The following is a 21,287-nucleotide window of genomic DNA, read 5'->3' as shown; positions in this document are numbered from 1 at the left end:
TTGTGGGTGGAAGTTAACAGGGTGTTTTTAACTTCATCCAAAACAAAAATAAAACCAAACCAAAAAAGCAGCAGAGGAAGAAAATGTTAGAGATAAGAGTGTGAAAGCGGGTGAATGACGATTTTTGACCTTCATGAGGCCCAAAGGAAACAGGCAGGTGATTTCAGGAATAACAGCGGGGGCACATGGGCCAAAGCAACCAAGAGGTAGCGTCAGAGGTGAGGGTTGGGAAATGATTTGTGTGCAAAGCTGGCCCTTCGTTCTGGCAGTTTAAAGGTTGATGATTGATATCATACTGTTAGTTTATTTTTCAAACATCAACCTATTTCTTCATTTATTCATTGAGGGTAATAGTGACATCCTGGGGTTATTGTAAGCATTAAAAGCTTGCAGGGGCCAGCGCCATTGCGTAGCAGGAGAAGTTCCCATCTATGGCACCAGCATCCCATAGGCCACTGGTTCAAGTTGTGGCTGCTTCACTTGGATCCAGCTCCCTGTTAAACGTGCCTTGGAAAGCAGCAGAGGACGGTCCACATGCTTGGGCCCCTGTGCCCACGTGGGAGAACCAGAAGAGGCTCCTCACTACAGCCTGCCTCAACCCCGTCCATCATGGTCGTCTGGGGAATGAACCAGTGGGTGAAAGACCTCTGCCTCTCTGGTTTCCCTCTCTCTTTGTAACTCTGCCCTTCAAATAAGTAAATCTTTATTTAAAAAAAAAAAAAAGTTTAAAAGCTCGCATGTCATGCAGTGCCTGGTGCACAGCAGGTGCCGTGGGAGTGGTCGTTCACCTCTTTGATTGGCTTCAGGTCTGGCTTTGGAGGTGGGGGTGGATTGTGGAGGGCAGCAGCAGAAGCCGTCCAGAGGGACTGATCATGCTGAGTCCTTCTCTGCTCGGCCTCTCATTGTACTAGGAAAGGATTGTAGCCTGTAGGCCATGCCGGCAGCTGCTGCAGTGTTGCTGTGTATCACGCCACCCACTTGGCTGGCTGGTATACAGAGTTAGGTCTTATGTGTGCTAATGGTAAGTAGAGGCCTTTGTCTACATGAATCTACGTGTGGATGCATCGCCAACTTGCGGGTCATTAATTCCTGGCTCCTTCTTAGAAATTACAGGTGAAAGCAAGGTGTGATTGAAGTTTGTGTTTGATTTCTAAATCTCATATTTGAGATGGTAAATGGTGACCTCCTCCACTTAAAAAAAATTGGAGAGTCACAAAAGGGTATTTTCCTCTCGTAATGAACTCAAGTATCCATGTAAAGCAGGTGCATGCAGAGGTAGGAGTGAAACCTCGTGCCGTGGTCTTGGCCCAGCAGTTCATGGTTGCCCGTGTGATGCTTTGGGCCAGCATGCTCAGCAGTCCAGTGTCGTCCCCTGTTGGCTCCCATGGTAGTCGTGTTTTTGGAAAGTCTAGTTCTTTTGTCAGTTGGAAAGCTTCGGGGACTTATACTCTGTGGCTTGTACTGATGCAGCTCCGCAGTGAGGTTACCTTGATGACCAATTACATGGACCTTGTGTCACTCACACACACACACACACACACACACACACACACACACACACACACCCCTCATTGGGAGGGGGAGAGAGGGTGGGGTAATGATGTCAGGCTTAGTATGTGTTCTTTGTTTTATCTACAGTACCTATGGTAATTCTATTAAATGGTGTGGTCTGGATTAAATATAAAGTTTATTGTATTGATGTTTGCTTTGTTATTGGTCAGCTGCTTATTAGTATAAAAGCTAGCATAACCTAGTGTGTTAACTACTAGGCTGGCTCACTTTATTATGGAAAGGCATTTATTTTGGCTCATGGCAGTTAGGGGTACAAGGTTTAGGGGCCACATCTGGTAGTGTCCTGGCTGGCAGAGTCACAAGGAGGTGTATAGTATGATGATGGGAGATGGGGAACAAGTATGTTGGTCAGTGTTATATCCCCTCCAAAAGCCACTAGCACTCATTCCTAATGACCAGTTCTAATCCTGATCACTTCCACAATCCTGTTCAAAACCATACCACACCTCAAAAACGCTGTATGGATGGCAAGAGGGTGAGGTGACAGGCACGTGGAGGGAAGTGGCAGCGGTGGTGGCTCATGTCCGGGCCTCCCTGCCCTCATGTTCTGCTCTTCATTAGTGTGTACCACTGCCAACACTGCTGGGTTGGGTGTCCCTTGCTGCCTCCTGACCAGCGACTCAGTGGCAGCTTGGGTTTATGATGAAATTTTCCATGTGGCGCCATGTCAGTTTGTTCCTTATGACTCAGAGTGTCTGTAAAGTTTGCCTGAATGGGCCATGTTGCATGCACCCCTTCCCTTGGGCACACACATAGCAAGTAAGGCCTGAGATGCCAGTTTGTGCCCCTCCCTGCTCTACTTCCCATCTGGTCCCCTGCTGATGGCCTGGGAAAAGCGCTGAGAGATGGCCCATGTACTTGGGAGCCTGTTACTGCATTGGAGACCCAGATGGAGCCCCTGGTTCCCTGTTCTATCCTGATCCAGTTCTGGCCATTGTGGCCATCTGGGGAGTGAAAGCAGTGGGTGGAAGATCTCTTACCTTTCTCTTTCTCTCTCTCTCTGTCACTTCCACTTTCAAATAAATATTTAAAAAAGAAAACGATACATTCCATCCTGACTAGATGTAGGATTCAAACATCAGCTTAAAAAAAGAAAGAAGCAAGGACAGACTGATGTATTGCTCTCATTCATTTTGCACAGTTTTTCTCATACAGAGGTTTGGTTAGTCTCCTAGTGGATGCTAGAAGGTGTTTTCTAAGCACAGCTTGAATTGTGTTCGTGGTGACAGGTCTGTGTCACAGCTGCATGCTCAGTGTATTGTCAAAAAGGCTGCCACATCTGATGACATTTCCTTAAGAGAAAACTGAGCCAATTAGATTTGAATTTTATGGAGAAGTGTGTGTTTTTATTGTTTTTTTTGTGTGTGTGTAGTCAACCTGGTTGACACTAAGCCCCATGAGGGTAGAAATTCCTGTGTTTGCCCATGGTATGCCTAAGTTTCTGACTCCTGCGTGCTTTCCCCTAGATGTTTGTTAATGTGTGAGCAAATGAGGCCTTTGTGGTCCTGGTCAAGAAGGGTCTTAAGTTCTGGTCATTGGGCAATGGAAACACCCTGGGACAGAGCGCAATACCATCTGCTTTGTTATATTAATGAAATTCTGAGCTTGGAGCTGTCCCTCAGGTATAAAATGTCAAGGTGTTTGTTCTCTAGGCTGCTTTGGCTTGTGTAGGAAAAAGGCTGATGTTTCTCCAGAGGATTGAATCTGATGCTCTGTAGGGCCATGTGCGTCTGGGTGTGGTGTGACAGAGGACTGCGTGAGCACTGGGGTGGAGAACTTGCAAAGGTTTTGGAGTCCGGAAGACCTGTGCTTGCAACTTACCTCTGTCTGTCACTTCCTAGCCCTGCGGCCTCAGCACAGTTGCTTCATCTCTGCATTTCCTCATTTGTAAAATGAAGATAGTAATATCTGCTCTGCCGAGTTGTCATATCACAGTATATTGTTTCCAAAACTCCCACCTCGGTAACTGCCAGAAAGCAGGTGCCCAACATGGTCTCGGTAGCTCTTGTTCGCGTTATCACATCTTGTTGCTTATTGCTGGCTTCCACAGGAGGCGCCTTTTTAGGGTAGGAGGGGAGAGAGAGGAGAAGGGGCAGGACAGCTAATAGGAAAAGCAACAGGACTTTGTGTGTCTCTCTTAGGTTCCGTTTGTGAGCCCTCACCACATGGTCTCTCTATGCATCAGTGAGTAGGAACTCCAGCCAGCCTAATGGGACGGGAAGGAAGCCTTAGGGCATAGTGCCACACAGAAGGCTTTCATCTGCTCTGGGTCCTGGAGAGCATGGGCCCCTCGCCATTCGCCCCACTCAGCGTCTGTGCCTTAAATCCCCAGGTCACCAGGCTTTGGCTTGTCCCTGGTTGCTGAGACCACCAACGGGACCTTCCTCAGTGCTGAACTGGCCTCCAACCCCCAGGGCCAGGGGGCAGCTGTGCTTCCAGAAGACCTTGGCAGGAACTGCGCCCGGCTGCTGCTGGAAGAAATCTACAGGGTAAGTCCTCAGCCTTACCCTCAGGCTTCTGGGAGAGCAGCGGTCAGGAAGCAGTGGGCTGCCATGCTCTCATCCTTGCTCCCTACAGACATCTCTTCCTCTTCCAAGGGCTGAAGCCACGCAGTTAAGCAGTTCCCACTGATGGAATGGTTTCCTGTTAACTAGGTGAAACGAGATGAACAGGGATCCAGTCCCAGAGCACACTTTTTCCTATGTGTTTGTGAAAGGGGGTGGGGCGGGGCGCAGAGAGACAGATGACCAGTAGAGCTTCCGGCTGCTGGCTCGCTGTCCAGATGCCTGGACGTCCACAACCAGGAAAGAGCTGGGAACTCAGTTAAGATTTGCCAAGTGGTATGGAGCCAAGAACTGGAACCATTCTTTTCAGATTGTGCATTTTTAGGAAGCTGGAATTAGGAACCAAAGTTGAGAATGGAAACCTAGGCATTCCAGTGTGGGTCATGGTTGGCTTAGCCAGAGTGCTAACTGCTAGGCCAAATACCTATCCCAGGGCTGCCAAGCTGTTTTTGTTTTTGTTCTTAAGGATTTATGGAGAGATGGAACAATAGAAAATGATCCTCTATCTGTTGGTTCACTACCCAAATGGCCGTTATGGCCAGAGCTGAGCTGATTGGAAGTCAGGAGACAGGAGCCTCTTCTAGGTCTTCCATGTGGGTGCAGGGTCCCAAGGCTTTGGGCCATTTTCTACTGCTTTCCCAGGCCACAAGCAGGGAGCTGGAAGGGAAGTAGAGTAGCTGGGACACAAACTCATGCCCATATAGTATCCCAGCACTTGCAAGGTGAGGATTTAGCCACTAGGCCATCACACCAGGCCTGCTTGGCAACTTTCAGCTGTGGGTTGAGGAAGCAGCTGGACAGTCATAAAAGGGAGAAGGTAAAAATGAATGCTTTCCATAAGATAATGTAGTGACTGGTATGCTACTCTGGCCAAGGAGGATGCTGTCCTCGTGAGAATTGGGGCTCATTGTTTTCAGGTTGTTCAAGAGAAGCTGGAAATCTGGATTTGCATATAATAATTGGTTCAAACATAAAGTTGTGCCAGTAGACTAGACCTTCTCAGTGTACTCCCGAACACGGAAGTGCATTTCAGGAAGGCAGGCCTATGTTACAGCATGGTAGGGCAAACACGGGGACACAGGGCAGAGAAAGGACGACCCAGAGCAAAGGACACTTCAACCAGCTGCCATTTTACGGGTGCAGCTCTGCTAATGGGACAGGCTGCCATAGCTCACACCACTGCAGCCCGTCAGTTGACCAGTCTGGGAATGTGTGTGCACAGTACACGTGCATGTGCGGGCGTGCTGGTGCTCCCAGTGTGGACGTGGCCTAAAGTAAGGAAGAGATGGAGAGGGCAGCCCAGGGAATAAGGTGCGGTTGCCTGGAGATGCATGCTCTCAGATCCCACACACGTCGGGGAGGAGGAATGCCCCACATGTGGTTCTGAGAGGTCCGTTTTGCCTTGGGCACACACACACACACACACACACACACACACACACACACACACACACATGGTGGTGAAATCTTCTCCACATGCAGACGTTGAGCCAGTCCTGGAGAGGTGGGAATGTGTGCTGTGTGTGTGTGCCAGGCCTCGTGTTGTGGAACTGAGTGCTGGCCAGCACTGTGCCCTGGATGGGTTGCTGCTGAAGAATGCGGAGCGTTTGTGAAACCTCTCTCTTCTGGCCCGAAGGACACGCGAGTCTTCTCTCTTTGCATTCATCTGGATGTTTCTTCTGAGTTCTTCGTCATCTCCGTGGTCTCCAAGGACATTTTGCACTGTATAGAATCACGAAAATTCTCATTGAGCCCAGGGAAAGGATGTTAGTAATACAGGCAAAGGGATGGTTTTTTGTTTTTCTTTTGAATTTTTTTTTTTTGTGCCATTGGTCCAGTCTATTCATCATGTGGTAGGTGAAGCTGGGGCCATGGACAATGCTGCCAGGTTGTCTTAAGCACAGAAGGCAGCTTCGGGGTATCGTCTGCTCCCGTTCTGAAAAACAACAGCTCCTCAGCCCTAAATGAGAATGAGCTGTTTCCCAATCCCAAATGACCTGCAGTTGCGTCTTCCGGAGAGTGCCCCCGTCCCTGGGGAAAATTGTGCAGGTTGGAGCTCGAGTCGCGAAGGAGCAGGTTCTGTTTTGTCAGTCTCCTGCAGTCCCAGTCTGCCCTCCAATATTTGGTGCGCACTGAATCATTTCAAAGTTGGATGCTAAATTTAGTGGAGCCTTGAAAGATGAGTACCGAGTGCAAGTGCAGGAATAAGTGATCCAGGAGTTAACCTGCCAGTTACTCCATGCTCCCGTTCGGCCATCTCCTCATGGGAGCTGGAGAAAAAGGCGGCTGTGTCCTGTGTGTGCCCTAGTCCCTTGCTGGCCTGTGCAGGTTTCCCTTCCTTTGTCCTGTGATGGCCTCAAGGCCCTCTTCTGCCCAGAGAGGTACTTGGGTCCTTTCCTAACAGACCCTGGGGGGACTGGAAGCATCATGTTATGGAAGGGTCCTGTGGAGCCCACGGGCACAGCTGCAGTGTGAGTTTCTGTCCCTATAAATAGCGGAGTGTAAGCTTCAGGGGCAAGGCGCAGCCCACCAGTCCGCCAGAAGAAAAACTGCAGCCTGGGTTAAGCTATTATTATGTTTTTTCCTTTCCTCTAATTGAGATCTACTTTAAACCATTTTATAGTATCTGGACCAAATTTGTTTGTTTTGTTTTAGTCGTTAAGAGAACTTCCTTTGTATATCTGTCATGTTTAATTATTGGAAGGGTGGAACGACTTCATGTGTTTTTTTTGAACAGTTCTCTGCGGATCCGGGATGTGACACGATTTCAAAGAGCATTCAGCATGTGTTCCTTTTGGAGAAGCTCTGCCATCTTACTGATCCCATCCCTGCTGCTGGCATTAGCTCCCCACTGGTTACCAGGCCCTCCTGCTTCTCTCCCTGACAGCTGGAGCTGCCCGCTCCGTGGCTTCTCCCCGACCCGCTCTGTCCGCTGCCTCTGCCCTGAATGCCCCCCGCCATACCTGTGGGCCAGAAGGCCTCTTCGAGTCCTCCAACCTCCTTGTCACTCGCAGTCTCGGCTCTAACACCTGTCTAGCCTCCTAGTTCCTGATCTCCACCACTTCCTCACTGTCCTGAAAGAGGAGCCCTGATCTTGTTGGAAAGGTGCTACCGCTCTAGCCAACCCACCTCCTTCCTCTGCCTGTCAAACCCCTTCCAGACCCGCCTGCTGGCTGATCCCTACTGGATCCTGGGGCGTTGCTTCCCCTTCTTCCTGTTCTTCCCTCCTCTCTTTCCTGGGCCAATTCCAGTCCCACCCTGCAAAGTCTTCCTTCAGTGTCAGGTGGTCACGCCCCGCCCCCTTGGCAGTCTGGTAGCTCCCATGACTCTGTCCTGCACATACTAACCCTGTACAAAGTTAAAAGCTATGAGAGTAGAACAGCAATGAGAGTAGATTTGGTTTGATTTTAGGCAATCATATGGAAGGTAGCAAGACCTGTGACACAGGATCCTCACATTCCCCGTGGGGGTCAAGTTTTTCCTTTTTGTGTGGGGAAAGCATTGTTATCTTAAAATCTGCTAATGAGAAAGCTCCTTTTCCCCTTGTATTCAGCGGTTAAGGAAGAGCCAGCAGGAGGCTCACACCCTAAGTTAGGATAGGATGTCCTGACTACGCAGGGCTGGCACCACTGTTGGGCCTACTACGTGCAGCCTGACAACCAGAAAATGGGATTATTGTATTTCCCATCTCGGAGCCATCCAACAGGAGAGAGCGGGGGATGTGGTTGTGTTCCAAAACATCCAGCCAGGGTCAGCACCTGGCCTTCTCATTGTGAGCTCTGCAAAAAACAGACAGAAGGTCCTCTTGATTTCCTGTGTACAGTGTAAATCTGCATCCCTGTAAGTCAGGTTATCCTAGAACGACCAGAAGACATTTTGTGAGGGCGCGGACATCTGTACCAGCAGTGTATGCGAGAAGCCAGAAGGGCCAAATCAGTTGAGCGACTCCAAGAATGGGAGGGCAAAGGCAGCCACAGCAGGTTGTTGTCCATCAAGAGAACGTCGCAGAAGAGGTTTCTGTTGTACTTACTAAGGAAAAAGGAAGGAGAGAGGTGGAGAATGGGGAGGATAACATATAAGTCTCAAGAATGGAGGGATCTGACTCTAGCCACAGTGGGGTATAAGGCATATGGGAGGCGAGCAGCTGGAGGAGGGGGTTCATGTGTCAGGTTGGATTTCAATAGTTTGGTTGTAAGACTCTTTTGTGTATTAGTGGTGGTTCGGTTGTATTAAGTAAATGTGAGCACTGTCGGGCCCCCAGCTCAGTAGCCTAGCAGCTGAAGTCCTCGCCTGGCACGTGCTTGGATCCCATATGGGCGCCAGTTCTAATCCTGGTGGCCCCGCTCCCATCCAGCAGCTCCCTGCTTATGGCCTGGGAAAGCAGTGGAGGATGGCCCAAAGCTTGGGGATCCTATACCCACAGGAAGAAGCCCCTGGCTCCTGGCATCAGATCGGCTAAGCTGAGGAAGATCTTCCTCTCTATCTCTCCTCCTCTCTGTATCATCTGCCTTTCCTATAAAAATAAATCAATCTTTAAAAATATAAATGAACGCTGTCTGTTTGACCCCTGGGGTAGACTAGCGTCTCCCAGGGTGTTTGCTGCTTGCACTTGATTCAGTGCTCTGATTGCGTGGGAGTCACTGGCTTTCCAGCACCTCGTCTTGAGGAACTGTGACTGCCTGTGTCTCTCGCGTCAGCTGCTCCGGTGCTCTGCGTGGCAGTTGACACGAGGCCTCGTCTCCTAAGCTTGTCTTGTCCCATCACCGCGCGCCTCTTGACATCTGTTGCTTCTGAGTATGTGTTCCTGATTCTTTTTTTTTTTTTTCCCCTTCCCGTCTTTTGTTGCTTTGCCCCTTGCAGCTTCTGCAGTGTTTTTAATCATTAAAGTGTTTGTGTTTACAGGGTGGATGTGTGGACTCGACCAACCAGAGCCTGGCCCTGTTGCTCATGACCCTTGGACAGCAGGATGTTTCCAAAGTCCTCTTGGGGCCACTGTCTCCCTACACGTGAGTCTTCTTCCTTCTCTCTTGTCACCCTGTCCACTTGAATGGCCTGATCACACACAGTGACGGCGTGTCGCGTGTAGTCAGGCTATGCGATGGCTGGCAGCAGTCACTCTTAATCTAGTATTTCTTTTTATGCAGAAGGAGTTTTTGCCTGCTTTCCTCCTTCATTCCCACCTGCGATTCCCTCGTAATAAAACATTGCTGCTTATTTCTTGGGCAGTCTTTTTTCTTTTTCCCTCCTGTCTATGCTTTAGATGTCATTTCCTTAGTTCTGTACAGCTTGTGTTTTATCCCTAACCACCCCCCTCTTTTGTTTTCATTCTTCCTTTGTCAGCCTTACTTGCTGTGGAGAAATGGTTTTTTTTTTTTTTTTTGTCTGGGATGGTAAGACATGAGTTGACTAGAAAAGATGGGGCAAGGTGAGGTTGATGGTAATGTTACTGTGCCTGTAGGGAGACTGTGGGGGCGAGTTTGCGTTGTGTCGGTTAGGCGGAAGTTGTGTGCTCAGGTGTGAGAGTAAGCAGGCAGCACAGTGGCAGACGCTTCCCCCTGGCTGAAGTGGGCTGCCAAGATCCCCCCCTTTGGAGTACCGACATGCGTCCCACGTGCACACGTGGGCTTCTGTCCGTCCAGATGGCTCTGCGGTCATCTGTGGGTGAGGAGCTGGCCGGAAAGAAACACTCGGAGAGATACGAGACTGAACTGTCCTTTTTCGGTTATCATGGTACCGATGCTGTATGTCTGAAAGGTACAGTACTGTGATAACTGAAGAATGGTGGTGCCATCACATGGAGAGGGACCGGGGATGCTGGCGTAGCAGTGCAGCTTCGAGCCTGGCTTCCGGGCGTGAAAACTAGAAAGACTCTGCTCCTGGAGGCTCCTTCCTTACTCTTACCCCTACCCTCTTTCTGCCCCTTGAGTTGGTAGTGGAAGGTCATTTTGCAACAGGAAAGTGAAAGAGAATCTATTCTGTTAGCAGTACAGGAAGACAGATAAGCCAGAAATTGGTAAGTTACATTGTCTCCTGACGACTATGGACAGTGTTTCACAGGCCAGAAAACCCGGAATTGCGTAATCCCCAAGAGGCACGCTGACATCGGTAGCCGACTTGGCCGATACTTCAGTTGGTGGTTGGTGAAGCCTTCGGAGAGGCACAAAGAGCTGGGAGTACAGCACCGCAAAACTGCACAGCTGGGCTTCCCGTACAAGTCGCTGGAAGTGGCTGCCAGCTGTGGGTCTACCCTGGCCCCCGCAAGCTCTTCAGGTCCTTTCAATGCTGTCGCTTTTGCCAGCAGCTACTCCAGGGCAGCAGACTGCCCGATCACTCACACAGCGGGAGGCCTTGATGCCGAATGTGTGTGGTCCTGGGACACAACTTGGGCAGAACATTATGTGAAAAATGTTTGATTTTTTTCTTAACACTTTTTTAAAAAAAATTTAAGCTTCTGGGAAATTTTTCAGTTTGGTTCCAAGGCCTTTTGTAATCTTTTCCAATCAGCAGCCTTGTTGGAGATGGTGACTGGGCATTTTGTAAAGTCCTGTGTTTTCCATAGCAGGTCCCTCACCGAACAGTCACTGTAGTGGCTTACCTTACCTAAACTGCCTGCATCGCACAAGAAAGCAGAATGGTTCACTCTGAATGGAACTTTAAGGAGTAGGACAGACTGTCAAGATCATGTGTTTGGCGCTGGGGAGACCTTCTCTGCCTTCTAGATGACCTGCCCTGCCAGGGCCTTCTTGCCGAGGACCTGCCCTGGAGTGGGCTTCCCTTCTTTTGGGGTAGCTAACACCAACAGAGGGAGGGGGCTTGTTATTCTCAAGAAAGCTGTATCTGTGTCTGAGCAGCCTACAGAGGCAAACGCTGAAGTTGGGCTCCAATTGACAAAGCTCCCGTTGTATTTAGTGGTTCTGTCAGTAGTGAAATGGGACACAGTTATAAAGCAGGGTCATCGTGGTGTGTTTGGGGGGAGAACTGGGGAGCCGACAGCTTATTCTAGTTGGATTCAAGAGCTCTGGCAAGCGAACTATCACATTTATTTTTATGAGCATTTAGGATCATAGAAATGTTTTTGTGAAACCTCAAATGTCTAAAGAAAAACAGAAACAAGACCATCTCTCTCTCTCTTTTTTGTTTTGCTTTTTTCTTTTTTAAATATGTTTCTTCTGGCAATTTGCACATGTGTTGACTTGCATAAATAGCTTTTGGAATGTCTGTTTCCAGAGTTCTGGGATTAAGAGGAACTTGCTCTTCCATCCCTTTTGGAAAGTAAGAACGTTGAGTTCCTTGCTGTCCTCCTCTTGCCTCAGTCTTGCCTCAGTAGGTGGTCGCTGGTGCTCACTTTCAGAAGTGAGTCCCTGTGAAACTCCCCAGCAAAATCAGAGCCTTTTTATTTTTTCAGTAAAGTTAATAGTATTGGATAATCTGCTGGTATATGGAGAGTCTATTTCTGTTAGATATCTTTTCTTAAGGGATTTACAGTTGGTGACAGTGGTTCAGTCTTTCCTTCATAAAGCTTAAATTTTCTGCTTGTGAAGTATTTGCACTTAATTTTGTTGAAGTTGAATTTACAAGAAAACAGTCTTTGTTATTAGTTGGCAGCTTCCTTAGCAGGTGCAGAAGTTGTGAAGGGATTCTATAATGATCAGGGTTCGCTGAGTTCTGCCAGGACTCAGACCGTGGGGTCCAGGTCTGCCTGACTCTATCATGGAACCACCAGGAAGGAGGTCGTGGACTTGACATTTTATGTCTCTGAGCCTTGGTCTCACCTAGAGGACGAGTGAATGCTCTGGAAGTCGTGCACTTTGGCCAGGGTGGAACCATGCTCGTGAGACCCCTGGGAAACCAAGTCAGTGTCAGGTGTCCGGGATTCCTTCTGGACACTCCCTTGTGCCCTACTCTAGTCCGTTCTCGCAGACAGGTCTCTCTGACCACCAGGAGGCATGTTGAACTCACCTAGAGAGATCTCAGGCCTAAGTGAACAGATGGCTAGCTCCTTCTGTCTTAGTTTTACAGGAATGACTTGTGTGTGTGTTATGACCAGCGATTCTGTACTGGGAAGGGTGGTGTCAGATGCCTCCAGCTTTTCAGCCCTTCAGTGGGTATCATTTACCCAGCGAGGAAGGGAAAGGTGGACATTGGTACTGTCAGCTTTGCAGGTGAAGGGATGGAGGTCCAGAGCGCTTCAGCCGCGTGAACAGAGAGTAAGTGGGGTTCAGGCATGGGTGGTTTCCTAGCAGAGCCTCTGCTTCCGGTCACTGTATGAACAGGAATTCCCAGCGACCTTGCCCAAGGCAGGATGCCATGCTCCCCTCTGCGGCAGGGCCGGAAGTATCCCATACTGCTGGTTTGTTTCCTAACGTTAGGAAGCTGGAGGCTGCTTGTTTATCACGTGCAGCGCAGGACTTCTGGGCCAGTGGAAGTACAGTCCCATGAAGATGGGACAAGATAACGAACGCTCGGGAGGTTGGTGCTGCTTATGCACAGGTGTCGGTGAGCCCTCCCAGCCTCCCAGCTCGACCTCCAAATCCAGAATGTGTTACCAGTGCTGCACAGCCCTGTCATCTTTGTTGCATGTGACCCCAGCATACACAAGGACACTTCAGAAAGTCCACAGGAAGACTACATTGAAACGAAAGTGCTATTTGGGAGCAAGCACATTTTTGTCATCCGCACGTAGTTTTTGCAGAAGGCACATCTTCCAGGCACTCCTTGAAGAGGCCTCCTAGTTGGCATAATCTGGCATGAAGGTGTTACCTAGCTTCTCAGCTGAGGAAGCTCAGTGTGCTGCCTGCAGTGACTTGCTGCTGGAATTGAACCGGGATCGCCATCTCTCAGGTTTACGACCAGCCTGGTTCCCTGTTTCCAGCTGCCTCTGCAACCGAGTTTAGCAGCTGTGAATCGGCAGGGCTTTGGGAAAGCACCATCGAAGTATTTTAGAGCTGCCAGGTGATGGCTCCAGGGGCCAGAATTGGGCAAGGTCTTCTCTTATCACGACATCTTTACCCTCAACTTCTGGGGAAATCTTGGCGGGGCAGAAAGTATAGAACCCTGCGCTATGGTTTGTGTCTGCAGGACTGGCCCCAGGTTACTGCCTCTAATCGCTCTCGCTCTGCTCTCTGACACTGTGAGGACCTGGTGAGAAGGGCTAGGTCTGGGGTGCTGGGACCCGGCAGCCTGGCCATCAGGAAGCCCTGGACTGCTGGAGTTCATTGGCCGTGAACTTGATGGTCGGCAGCAGCAAGAACAGCCCACCTTTTAAAAACACAAAAGGAAAAATGAGCATAGTTGTTCTGCAGTTCTCTGAAAACTCCTTGTCAGAGGGACTGGAGGCTTCCATACAAATGTCAGTTGTCAATGTTTTTAGTTGACTTTGTCCTGACAACTAAATGACTTTGTGCTGAAACAAAAAGAAGGGTGAGAAGCCCCCTACAAATGCAGTTCTCTAAGTGAGGAGTTACAAATTCCGCATAGGGCATGCATGGAGCGCCCCCATGGCCTAGCTTCATCTGAAGAGCTGCCAGTTGCTCTCAGCATGCTTGCCTGCCTGGATGGAGTTGCCCTCACCGCACTGTGCCCCCTGTCCTGGCTGTTTGGTTGTGTGGTCTTCCCCAGAAAGTGGGAACCTGCAGACTGTGTAAGAGAGAGAAGGCAAGGATTGTGCACTTGGGAGATGCTGCCCTGGAGGAGCTGCAGCCGTGTGGAGCTCTGGGACTGGAGAGGGTGTGACCTACGCTGAGTGAGGCTTCAATTCAACTCGCTGCTTCAGCAACTGCTCGGGACTCCCTTTGGCAGTACCTGGGTTTGAGTCCTTCCTCCACTTCTGATCCAGCTTCCCACTCGTGTGCAGCCTGGGAAACAGCAGGTGACGGCTCGAGTGCTGGGGTCCCTGCCGATCATTTGGCGGACTCAGATAAAGCTCCTAGCTTCTGGCTTTGGTGTGGCCCAGCCCTACTTGAGGTGGACATGTGGGGGAGTGCACCAATAGATGGGAGATCTCTCTCTCTCTCTGTGCCTTTTGAATAAATATATTTAGCAGTTCATTGTGAAACAATTGAAAGATAAGGTTGGGGCAGGTGTCTGGCCTAGTGCTTACGATATGTCCAAGGTGGTTTGGGTTTGAATTCGGACTCCTCCCTGAATTCTACTTTGCCACTAATATGCACCTTGGCAGGCAAACAGGTGGTAGTTTGAGAAGTTGGGTCCCCGTCACTCAGCGTGGGAAACCTGGGTTGAATTTCCAGCTCCCAGCCGTGCCCTGGCCATGTGCAGGCATTCGAGAGTGATTGTGTAAAAGAGAGCTCTCTACCTCTCAGATAAATATTTATGTTAAAGTTTGTGGAGAATGCATATTATGAAAAAAAAATGCATGCATTGAAATTTTTCTTGTGTCGTAATAAACTTAGCTGCTAATTTTTGTGAACTTTTGAAGCACCCTTGCAAGTACGGGGAGAGTCTTCGGTTTTCATTTTCCTAAGAAGGTTGCTCACTGGGATTTTCATACCCATCTGTGGTTATTTCTCAGCCTCTGAGCATTTCTGCTTCTTAATAGCCTTAGCTCCCAGCCGCGTGGGGAGCCTGGCAGTGGGGAAGGGCATTCTCAAGTGTGCCTTAAGCTCTAGGCTTGTATACAGCCTTCCACCAGACAACAGCGAACGGCTGGCAGAACACTGTGTGCAAAGTGGCCCCGAGTTTGCTTTTTCTGGCTGTTCCAAAGACTACAAATACCCAACGGCTGCCAGTATGTAGGCCTGTACATTCACGCCTGTGCTTCTGCCCTTCTCTTTTCTCCATGCGATCATGAGCCAGCTGAGGCCCCTCAGGAGCCCTGCCAGCTGGGAGGGCGTCTGTGTTTCCAGCACAGCGGAGTGATTCAGAATGAAGTCGCCTGGGAGAGGTTTTGGGAGCAGAGCGTGCCCCAGGCCTGTGTGAGTTCTAGCCAGCAGCGCCAGGGAACAAGCTGTTTCCTCGGAATACAGACGAGTGGGTGAGACGGCTGGCTGCTGCTAGCTGTGAGTCTCGCCCACAGATGTGGGCTGTTTATCAAGGGGCTTGGTGTGTTTGCTTTTCTTCTTTGCTGAAGACAGGTTCTGGGAGGTAGGGGGAGAGATGGAGAGGAAAGAAAAAAAAAGCAGCAGCGGAGCGATTGGTGTATGAGAATGGAAAGTCAGCAGAGGCAGAAAGAACTGACTTCCCTTCATTGCAAAGAATGTCGGAGTCTCTCCAGTTTATGCCCAGCGCCCACTCTGATTCAGTGCATGGTTCCTGAGGGCCTCATAAAGGCCCCGGATGCTGAAAGTCACTGCCCTTGAGGGGCTCAGAATTTGCCCATGTGAGGATCACATTTACCAAGCATTTACCAGAAGCAGAGGAGGCCATGCGGACCCCCTAGGGGAGAGGACCGTCTCGTGGGGTGGGGACGATTGGTTGGAAAGGCTCTGAGGAGCTGGCAGATGGGGTGCTGCTCTAAGGATGAAGTGGAAGAGATGCAGCACTGGCCCGAGTGCGTGCTGCCCAGATGGCCCCTACTAACCTCGCAGCCCCAAGAGCTAAGGTATCAGCCACGCAGGCATGGCACTGGCCTTGCCCGCTGTCGTCCTGTCCCTGCTCTGATTAGCTTAGTGCTCTTGAGGGCTGAGGGCTGGGAGCTGGGTGGAGCGTTCAGTGCAGGAGACTTTGAGTTTAATAAACACGGGGAAAGCGTAGGAACCAGCATCAGGATGTCCTCATTAAGGTCACAAACACATTGTTAAAATGGTTTTATTGGGCTACAGTTCACACACCATGTCAGTTTACCAGTTTAAGCCAGCACACACGGTTATCGGTGTACAGTGTGTAGCATTTATTATTATTATTTTTTTTTATCTTCATAGAGTTGTCTGACCAGAGTCACAAAACAGTTTCTTTGCCTTAGAGAGAACTGCCCCCTGCCCATTTTCAGTGGGCATTCCTCCCACAGCCCAAAGCTCCAGGCTCCCACTGCCTGGTCCCTGTCACCTCTGCGGTGGATGGCCCATTTTGTGTGATGGATTAAGCCACACAGCACATGGCTCCCACTGACTGGCTCATCACCCAGCAAGAACGGTCTCCTTGTTGGCCCATGCTGTGGTTACGTCAGTGCCTCCATCCCTTTTATTGCCTGGAGAATCCTTCATGTACTTGACACACCACATTTAATTTACCCATCCATCAACTGGTGGTCATTTGGGTTGTCTCTCCATTTTTCTAAAAAAGATTTATTTATTTATTTGAAAGGCACACTTAGAGAGAGAAGGAGAACCACACACAGAGAGATCTTCTATCCTTTGGTTCTCTCTGCAAGTGGCTGCTGCAATGGGCAGAGCTAAGCAGATCCAAAGCCAGGAGCTTCCTCCGGGTCTCCCATGTGGGTGCACGAGTCCAAGGACTTGAGCCATCCTCCACTGCTTTTCCAGGCCATAAGCGGGGAGCTGGATTCAAAGTGGAGCACCTGGAACTTGAACCAGTGCACACGCAGGATGCTGGTGCCACAGGCAAAGGATTAGCCAGCTAGGCCACTGTGCCTACCCCCAGTTTTACTTCTTGGTTGATATGAAGAGTGGTGTTAAAAAAAAAATTTAACTTTAAATTTTTGAGTGGGGCATGATGTTTTGTCACCCTGGCATACCTACTTATGAATGGAATTACTATGTCGTGCAGTAACTCCTTGCAGAATGTTTGAAGAAAGTTCATCTTTAGCAGCTATGTATGAGGGTTCTCAGTTCTCTGCATCCTTGCCAACACTTATTGTCATGTGTCTTTTTAACAGACATATAAAAACTATACTTATGGGGTACTGTGTGATATTTTCAAACACATATACATTGTGTAAAGTCCGCTTAAAGCAGGTAGATACTTCTATGTCCTCAAACATTTAGTAGCTTCTTTACAGTGAAAACATCCAGAATCCTATCTTGTGCGTGTTTTAAATAGAGAAGCATCTAATACATGTTATCTGAAGGAGTTACAGAAATACACACAGGAGGAAAGACAGAGACCTGCCATTTGATGAAAGTTTGACCTTATATAGAAGTTCTATTTTTAGGTTTTTGAGGACTCTCTATAGTTTTTTTTCCACAATGACTGTACTAATTGGCCTTCCCAGCACCTATGAGAAAGAGTTCCCTTTCTCACACACCCAACACGTTACTGTTTTTAGAGTAACCAATTTGATCAGAATGATATCTCATTGGGGTGCTGATGTACATTTCCCTGATGATAAGCAGTAGTAGGCATTTCTTCACAATGATCTGTGTTTTTTGTTTTGTTTTGTTTTAAAAGATTTATTTTTTTTTTTTTATTGGAAAGGCGGATATACAGAGAGGAAAGACAGAGAGGAAGATCTTCCGTCCAATGATTCACTCCCCAAGTGAGCGCAAGGGCCGATGCTACGCCGATCCGAAGCCAGGAACTTCTTCCGGGTCTTCCACGCGGGTGCAGGGTCCCAAAGCTTTTGGCCGTCCTGGACTGCTTTCCCGGGCCACAGGCAGGGAGCTGGAAGGGAAGCGGGACTGTGGGGATAGAACCGGCACCCATATGGGATCCCGGGCGTGCAAGGCGAGGACCTTAATCACTGCGCCACCGCACCGGGCCCAACACAATGATCTGTTTTTATGTATTTGTTTTTTAAAGATTTATTTGTTTATTTGAAAAGCACAGCTACGGTGAGAGAGGGAGAGGCAGAGGGGATGGTCCGCCCACTGACTCACCCCTCAAATGGCTGACATGGCTAGGACAGAGCTAGGTAGAAGCCAGGAACCAGGAACTTTATCCTGGTCTCCCACGTGAGTGGCAAGAGCCTGAACACCTTGGACCATTTTCCACTGCTTTCCCAGGTGCACTGCTGGGGAATTGAGTCAGAAGTGGAGCAGCTGGAAATCAACTTTCCAGACGCTGGCTTCAGTTGCTACCCCTGTTGCTTTCCTATGTAGCCATCCCACTGGGTATAAAATTGTGTCTCACAGAAGTTGTTGTCATCTCCTCAGTGACTAGCAATGTTGAGCATCTTCTCGTGTTTACTGGATATTGGTGTGTCTTTGAAGAAATTTCTTACACATCCTGTGTGTCCTGTGTCCCAGGCCCGTATCATATGTGTGACTTGCAAATAGCTTTTTTTCTCCCCCATCTCGCGGGTTTTTCACATTTTCATATGTTTTGATGGACAAAAGTTAGTAATTGTGCTTAAGGCCCACTTACCTATTTTCTTTTCCCCTCTTGAAGATTTTTATTTTATTTTTATTGGAAAGTCAGATATACAGAGAGGAGGAGAGACAGAGAGGAAGATCTTCCATCTGATGATTCACTCCCAAAGTGAGCACAACGGCCGATGCTATGCCGATCCGAAGCCAGGAGCCAGGAACTTCTTCCGGGCATCCCACACGGGTGCAGGGTCAAAGCCTTGGGCCGTCCTCGACTGCTTTCCCAGGCCACAAGCAGGGCGCCGGAAGGGAAGTGGAGCTGCCGGGTTTAGAACCGACGCCCATATGGGATCCCGGGCGTGCAAGGCGAGGACTTTAGCTGCTAGGCCATGCCGCCGCCGGGCCTCCCCTTTTTTTTTCTCTCTCTCTCTTATTGCTGTGCTTTTGGTGTTGTATTTAGATAACCATTAAGAATTATTTTCTAACTCAAGGTAATAAAGATTTTACCCTTTGATTTTTGTAAATCTTATGTTTTAATATCTTACAGTTAGGGCTTTGATTCAGTTAATTTTTGTGTGTGAGGTAAGGTGATAGTCCAACTTCCTTCTCTGATGTGAGGATAGCTGATTCTGATTGTTTGAGGCACCATTTATTGGCAAGATTATTCTTTTCCTATCAGAGTATCAGTGGGCTGTAAGAGCATGGCTCGCAGTTCTGTGCCATTGCGCTGGTGTCTAGGAGCAGTAGCATTAATGCCCCACGAGCGTTTCCATATGCAGTTGAAGTTACCGGGGTAGGAAGTTTGGTGGTTGGACTGGGAGATGGCACACAACACTGATTTCTTGTAATGCTCCATCGACAGATGGGCAGGCGACTATTCTTGATCTCCCTGGCATTGGTAAATTTGCCTGGTGAGAATTACCGGGGACACTTGCTGAGGATAGAGTTCTGACTCCAAAGGGCTAGGGAGCACGGGGCCAGGTAGGAGTTGGGAAGGGACCGTCTGAATGTGCGTTTTTTCTGCCTTCCCAGGTTCTTTTATTTGGAAACGACCTCATTGGCAGCTGCAGTGTGTCTCCGTTTGGGTGTCGCAGTGGGATAGTGGGTGTCGCAGTTGGTAGGGCAAGCCAGTGGAAGCCTGTAAACCACCACCCTTGGTCCAGAGCATCGCCGTTCCCAAGAGGCTCTTGGAAGGATGCCATCACTGAGCGAAGGGTGGTCAGAAAGTGCTAGGTCCACAGTTCTTTCTCATCTGTGCTGTTGGCTTTCTTTACATTTCCAAAGTAGTCTTCAAGAATGCTTAACTTTCAGGTCTTGTTTATATCTCTAGATTGAAATCTTCCTGCGGGCAAGACATTTTAATGATTTTTCTTATCTTTTTGGTTGGCTGCAACACCAAGAGGGATTGGCTGCATGAACAACGCCTGGCATATACAGTAGACACTCAGCAAATATTTGTTGAGTCAATGGAAGATTATTGTTGAGGAGGGCAGGGAGATGCTTTATTAATTTTGGCCTCAAAACTATCATTCTGCTGGTAATCTTTGGCTCACACTTTGAGTCATCAGTTACTCTTGTTTGCGCATGGCTACTCAAAACTTACTACTTTATTGAATGCATAGACTGATGTTCCACTAAGCTGTAACCTGTTTTTCTTGCTTAAGGAATCTTTCCATATTGTATGCATCTCCACGAGCTGTCTTAATCCTCTCCAGCTGGCTGTGAATGAGTGCCGTCTAATCCAATTTAATGAGAAATTCTGATTTCAAAATCAGGGTCCTTGGGTGGAAGAGGGAAATTTTGGTTTGTTTGTTCAAATAAATTCTTTGTTTGTTTGCTTCTTTTTTTGTTTGTTTGTTTGTTTTCTTTTAGGATAGAATTTTTGCGGCATTTGAAGAGCTTTTTCCAAATCATGTTTAAAATTGAAACCAAGGCCTGTGGTGAAGAACTCAAGGGCGGGGATAAAGTACTGCTCACTTGTGTCGGCATTGGCTTCTCCAACCTTAGCAAGACCCTCAAATGATACTGTCGTGAGATCAGACCTCCTTGCTTGCAGACCAGGCCCAAGCTGCCAAGACCTCAGAAGGGACCAAGCGGGAATGTGCTCACCCAGGACAGGCTAATCACTTCTATTAAGGACTTCCTTAAATTTTCCACCAGAAGGAGAAGCTGTCAGTCTCTACAAATCAGAAGTCTCCATATCGCGTCGGTTGCCATTTCTTCAGTCACCATAAGAGCTCCCTGGATTCTCCTGGAGGAGAAATGTGCCTCCAGGGCAGTCTCTGTTGTTCCAATGGGAACAGGCGTGCTCCCGCAGCCCGCAGTCCTGGGCTTCCGTCGCATGGGAATTTTCCAGATCCGTGCAGTCTGTGTCTGTTCTCTCTGCAAGGACTTAACTTATTACATCTCTGTGTCTGTTACAAAGATAAAAAGAGATAATACGTGTGGGAAGCTCTTCATGAGTGGCGCAGTGCAGTGTCAGAAGCTGGAATTCTTTCGAAAGGATAGTCGTGGAGTAGACACCGTTCTTCTGCGCTGTTGATGTCACACATGGGGGATGGATGGGGGATGGCGATATGGATCCAATTAAAGTTTCTGGACGTTTTCTAGATCCCAGGTGTATTCTGTATTTCCTTTGTTCTCAGTAGCTCTGATGCAAATTTTACTCTTTGCACAAGAAAATTCAGAAAGAGGTATTTTGTTCCTTTGAAGCTTCCTAATGCAGAGATATTAGATCTTCTGATTTAAAGATAGAAATTCAGTACTGTTAGGTACTGAGATTTTTACCCACGTCAAAGTAAGAAGTTAGATTATTATTGTTTTTCCAGATGCCAGCAGAAAGCATAGGAGTCCTGGCACAGAGGCAGAGCTTAGCAAGGCATGAACTCTGTGTTGCATTGGTATTTCCTGTTCCCAGGTCCCATGGTGGACATGGGGTACCATTCATGCCATGGATTTGTGGCACAGCCTAGGACCATGGGTGCTGGATGAC

The 21,287-nt window shown here is 48.7% G+C and overlaps 1 protein-coding gene across 1 annotated transcript in view; it reads left to right on the top strand.

Moving 5' to 3' along the window:
* RCL1 (RNA terminal phosphate cyclase like 1) overlaps nucleotides 1–20,911 on the top strand; it is a 46,604-nt gene extending 25,693 nt beyond the window's left edge. Inside the window, exons 7-9 of the mRNA XM_040988891.1 lie at nucleotides 3,905–4,061; nucleotides 9,039–9,142; nucleotides 20,168–20,911. Of these exons, the coding sequence (XP_040844825.1) occupies nucleotides 3,905–4,061; nucleotides 9,039–9,142; nucleotides 20,168–20,318 (412 nt within the window). The 3' untranslated portion in view covers nucleotides 20,319–20,911. The remainder of the gene's footprint in view (nucleotides 1–3,904; nucleotides 4,062–9,038; nucleotides 9,143–20,167) is intronic.
* The last annotated feature ends 376 nt before the right edge of the window (nucleotides 20,912–21,287 follow it).

The sequence above is a fragment of the Ochotona curzoniae genome, unplaced genomic scaffold, assembly GCF_017591425.1.
Source record: "Ochotona curzoniae isolate NIBS_2020 unplaced genomic scaffold, NIBS_Ocur_1.0 contig_50, whole genome shotgun sequence".
Classification (NCBI taxonomy): domain Eukaryota; kingdom Metazoa; phylum Chordata; class Mammalia; order Lagomorpha; family Ochotonidae; genus Ochotona; species Ochotona curzoniae.
The sequence above is the reverse complement of the archived record's forward strand: the minus strand, read 5'-3'. Positions and strand labels throughout refer to the sequence as shown.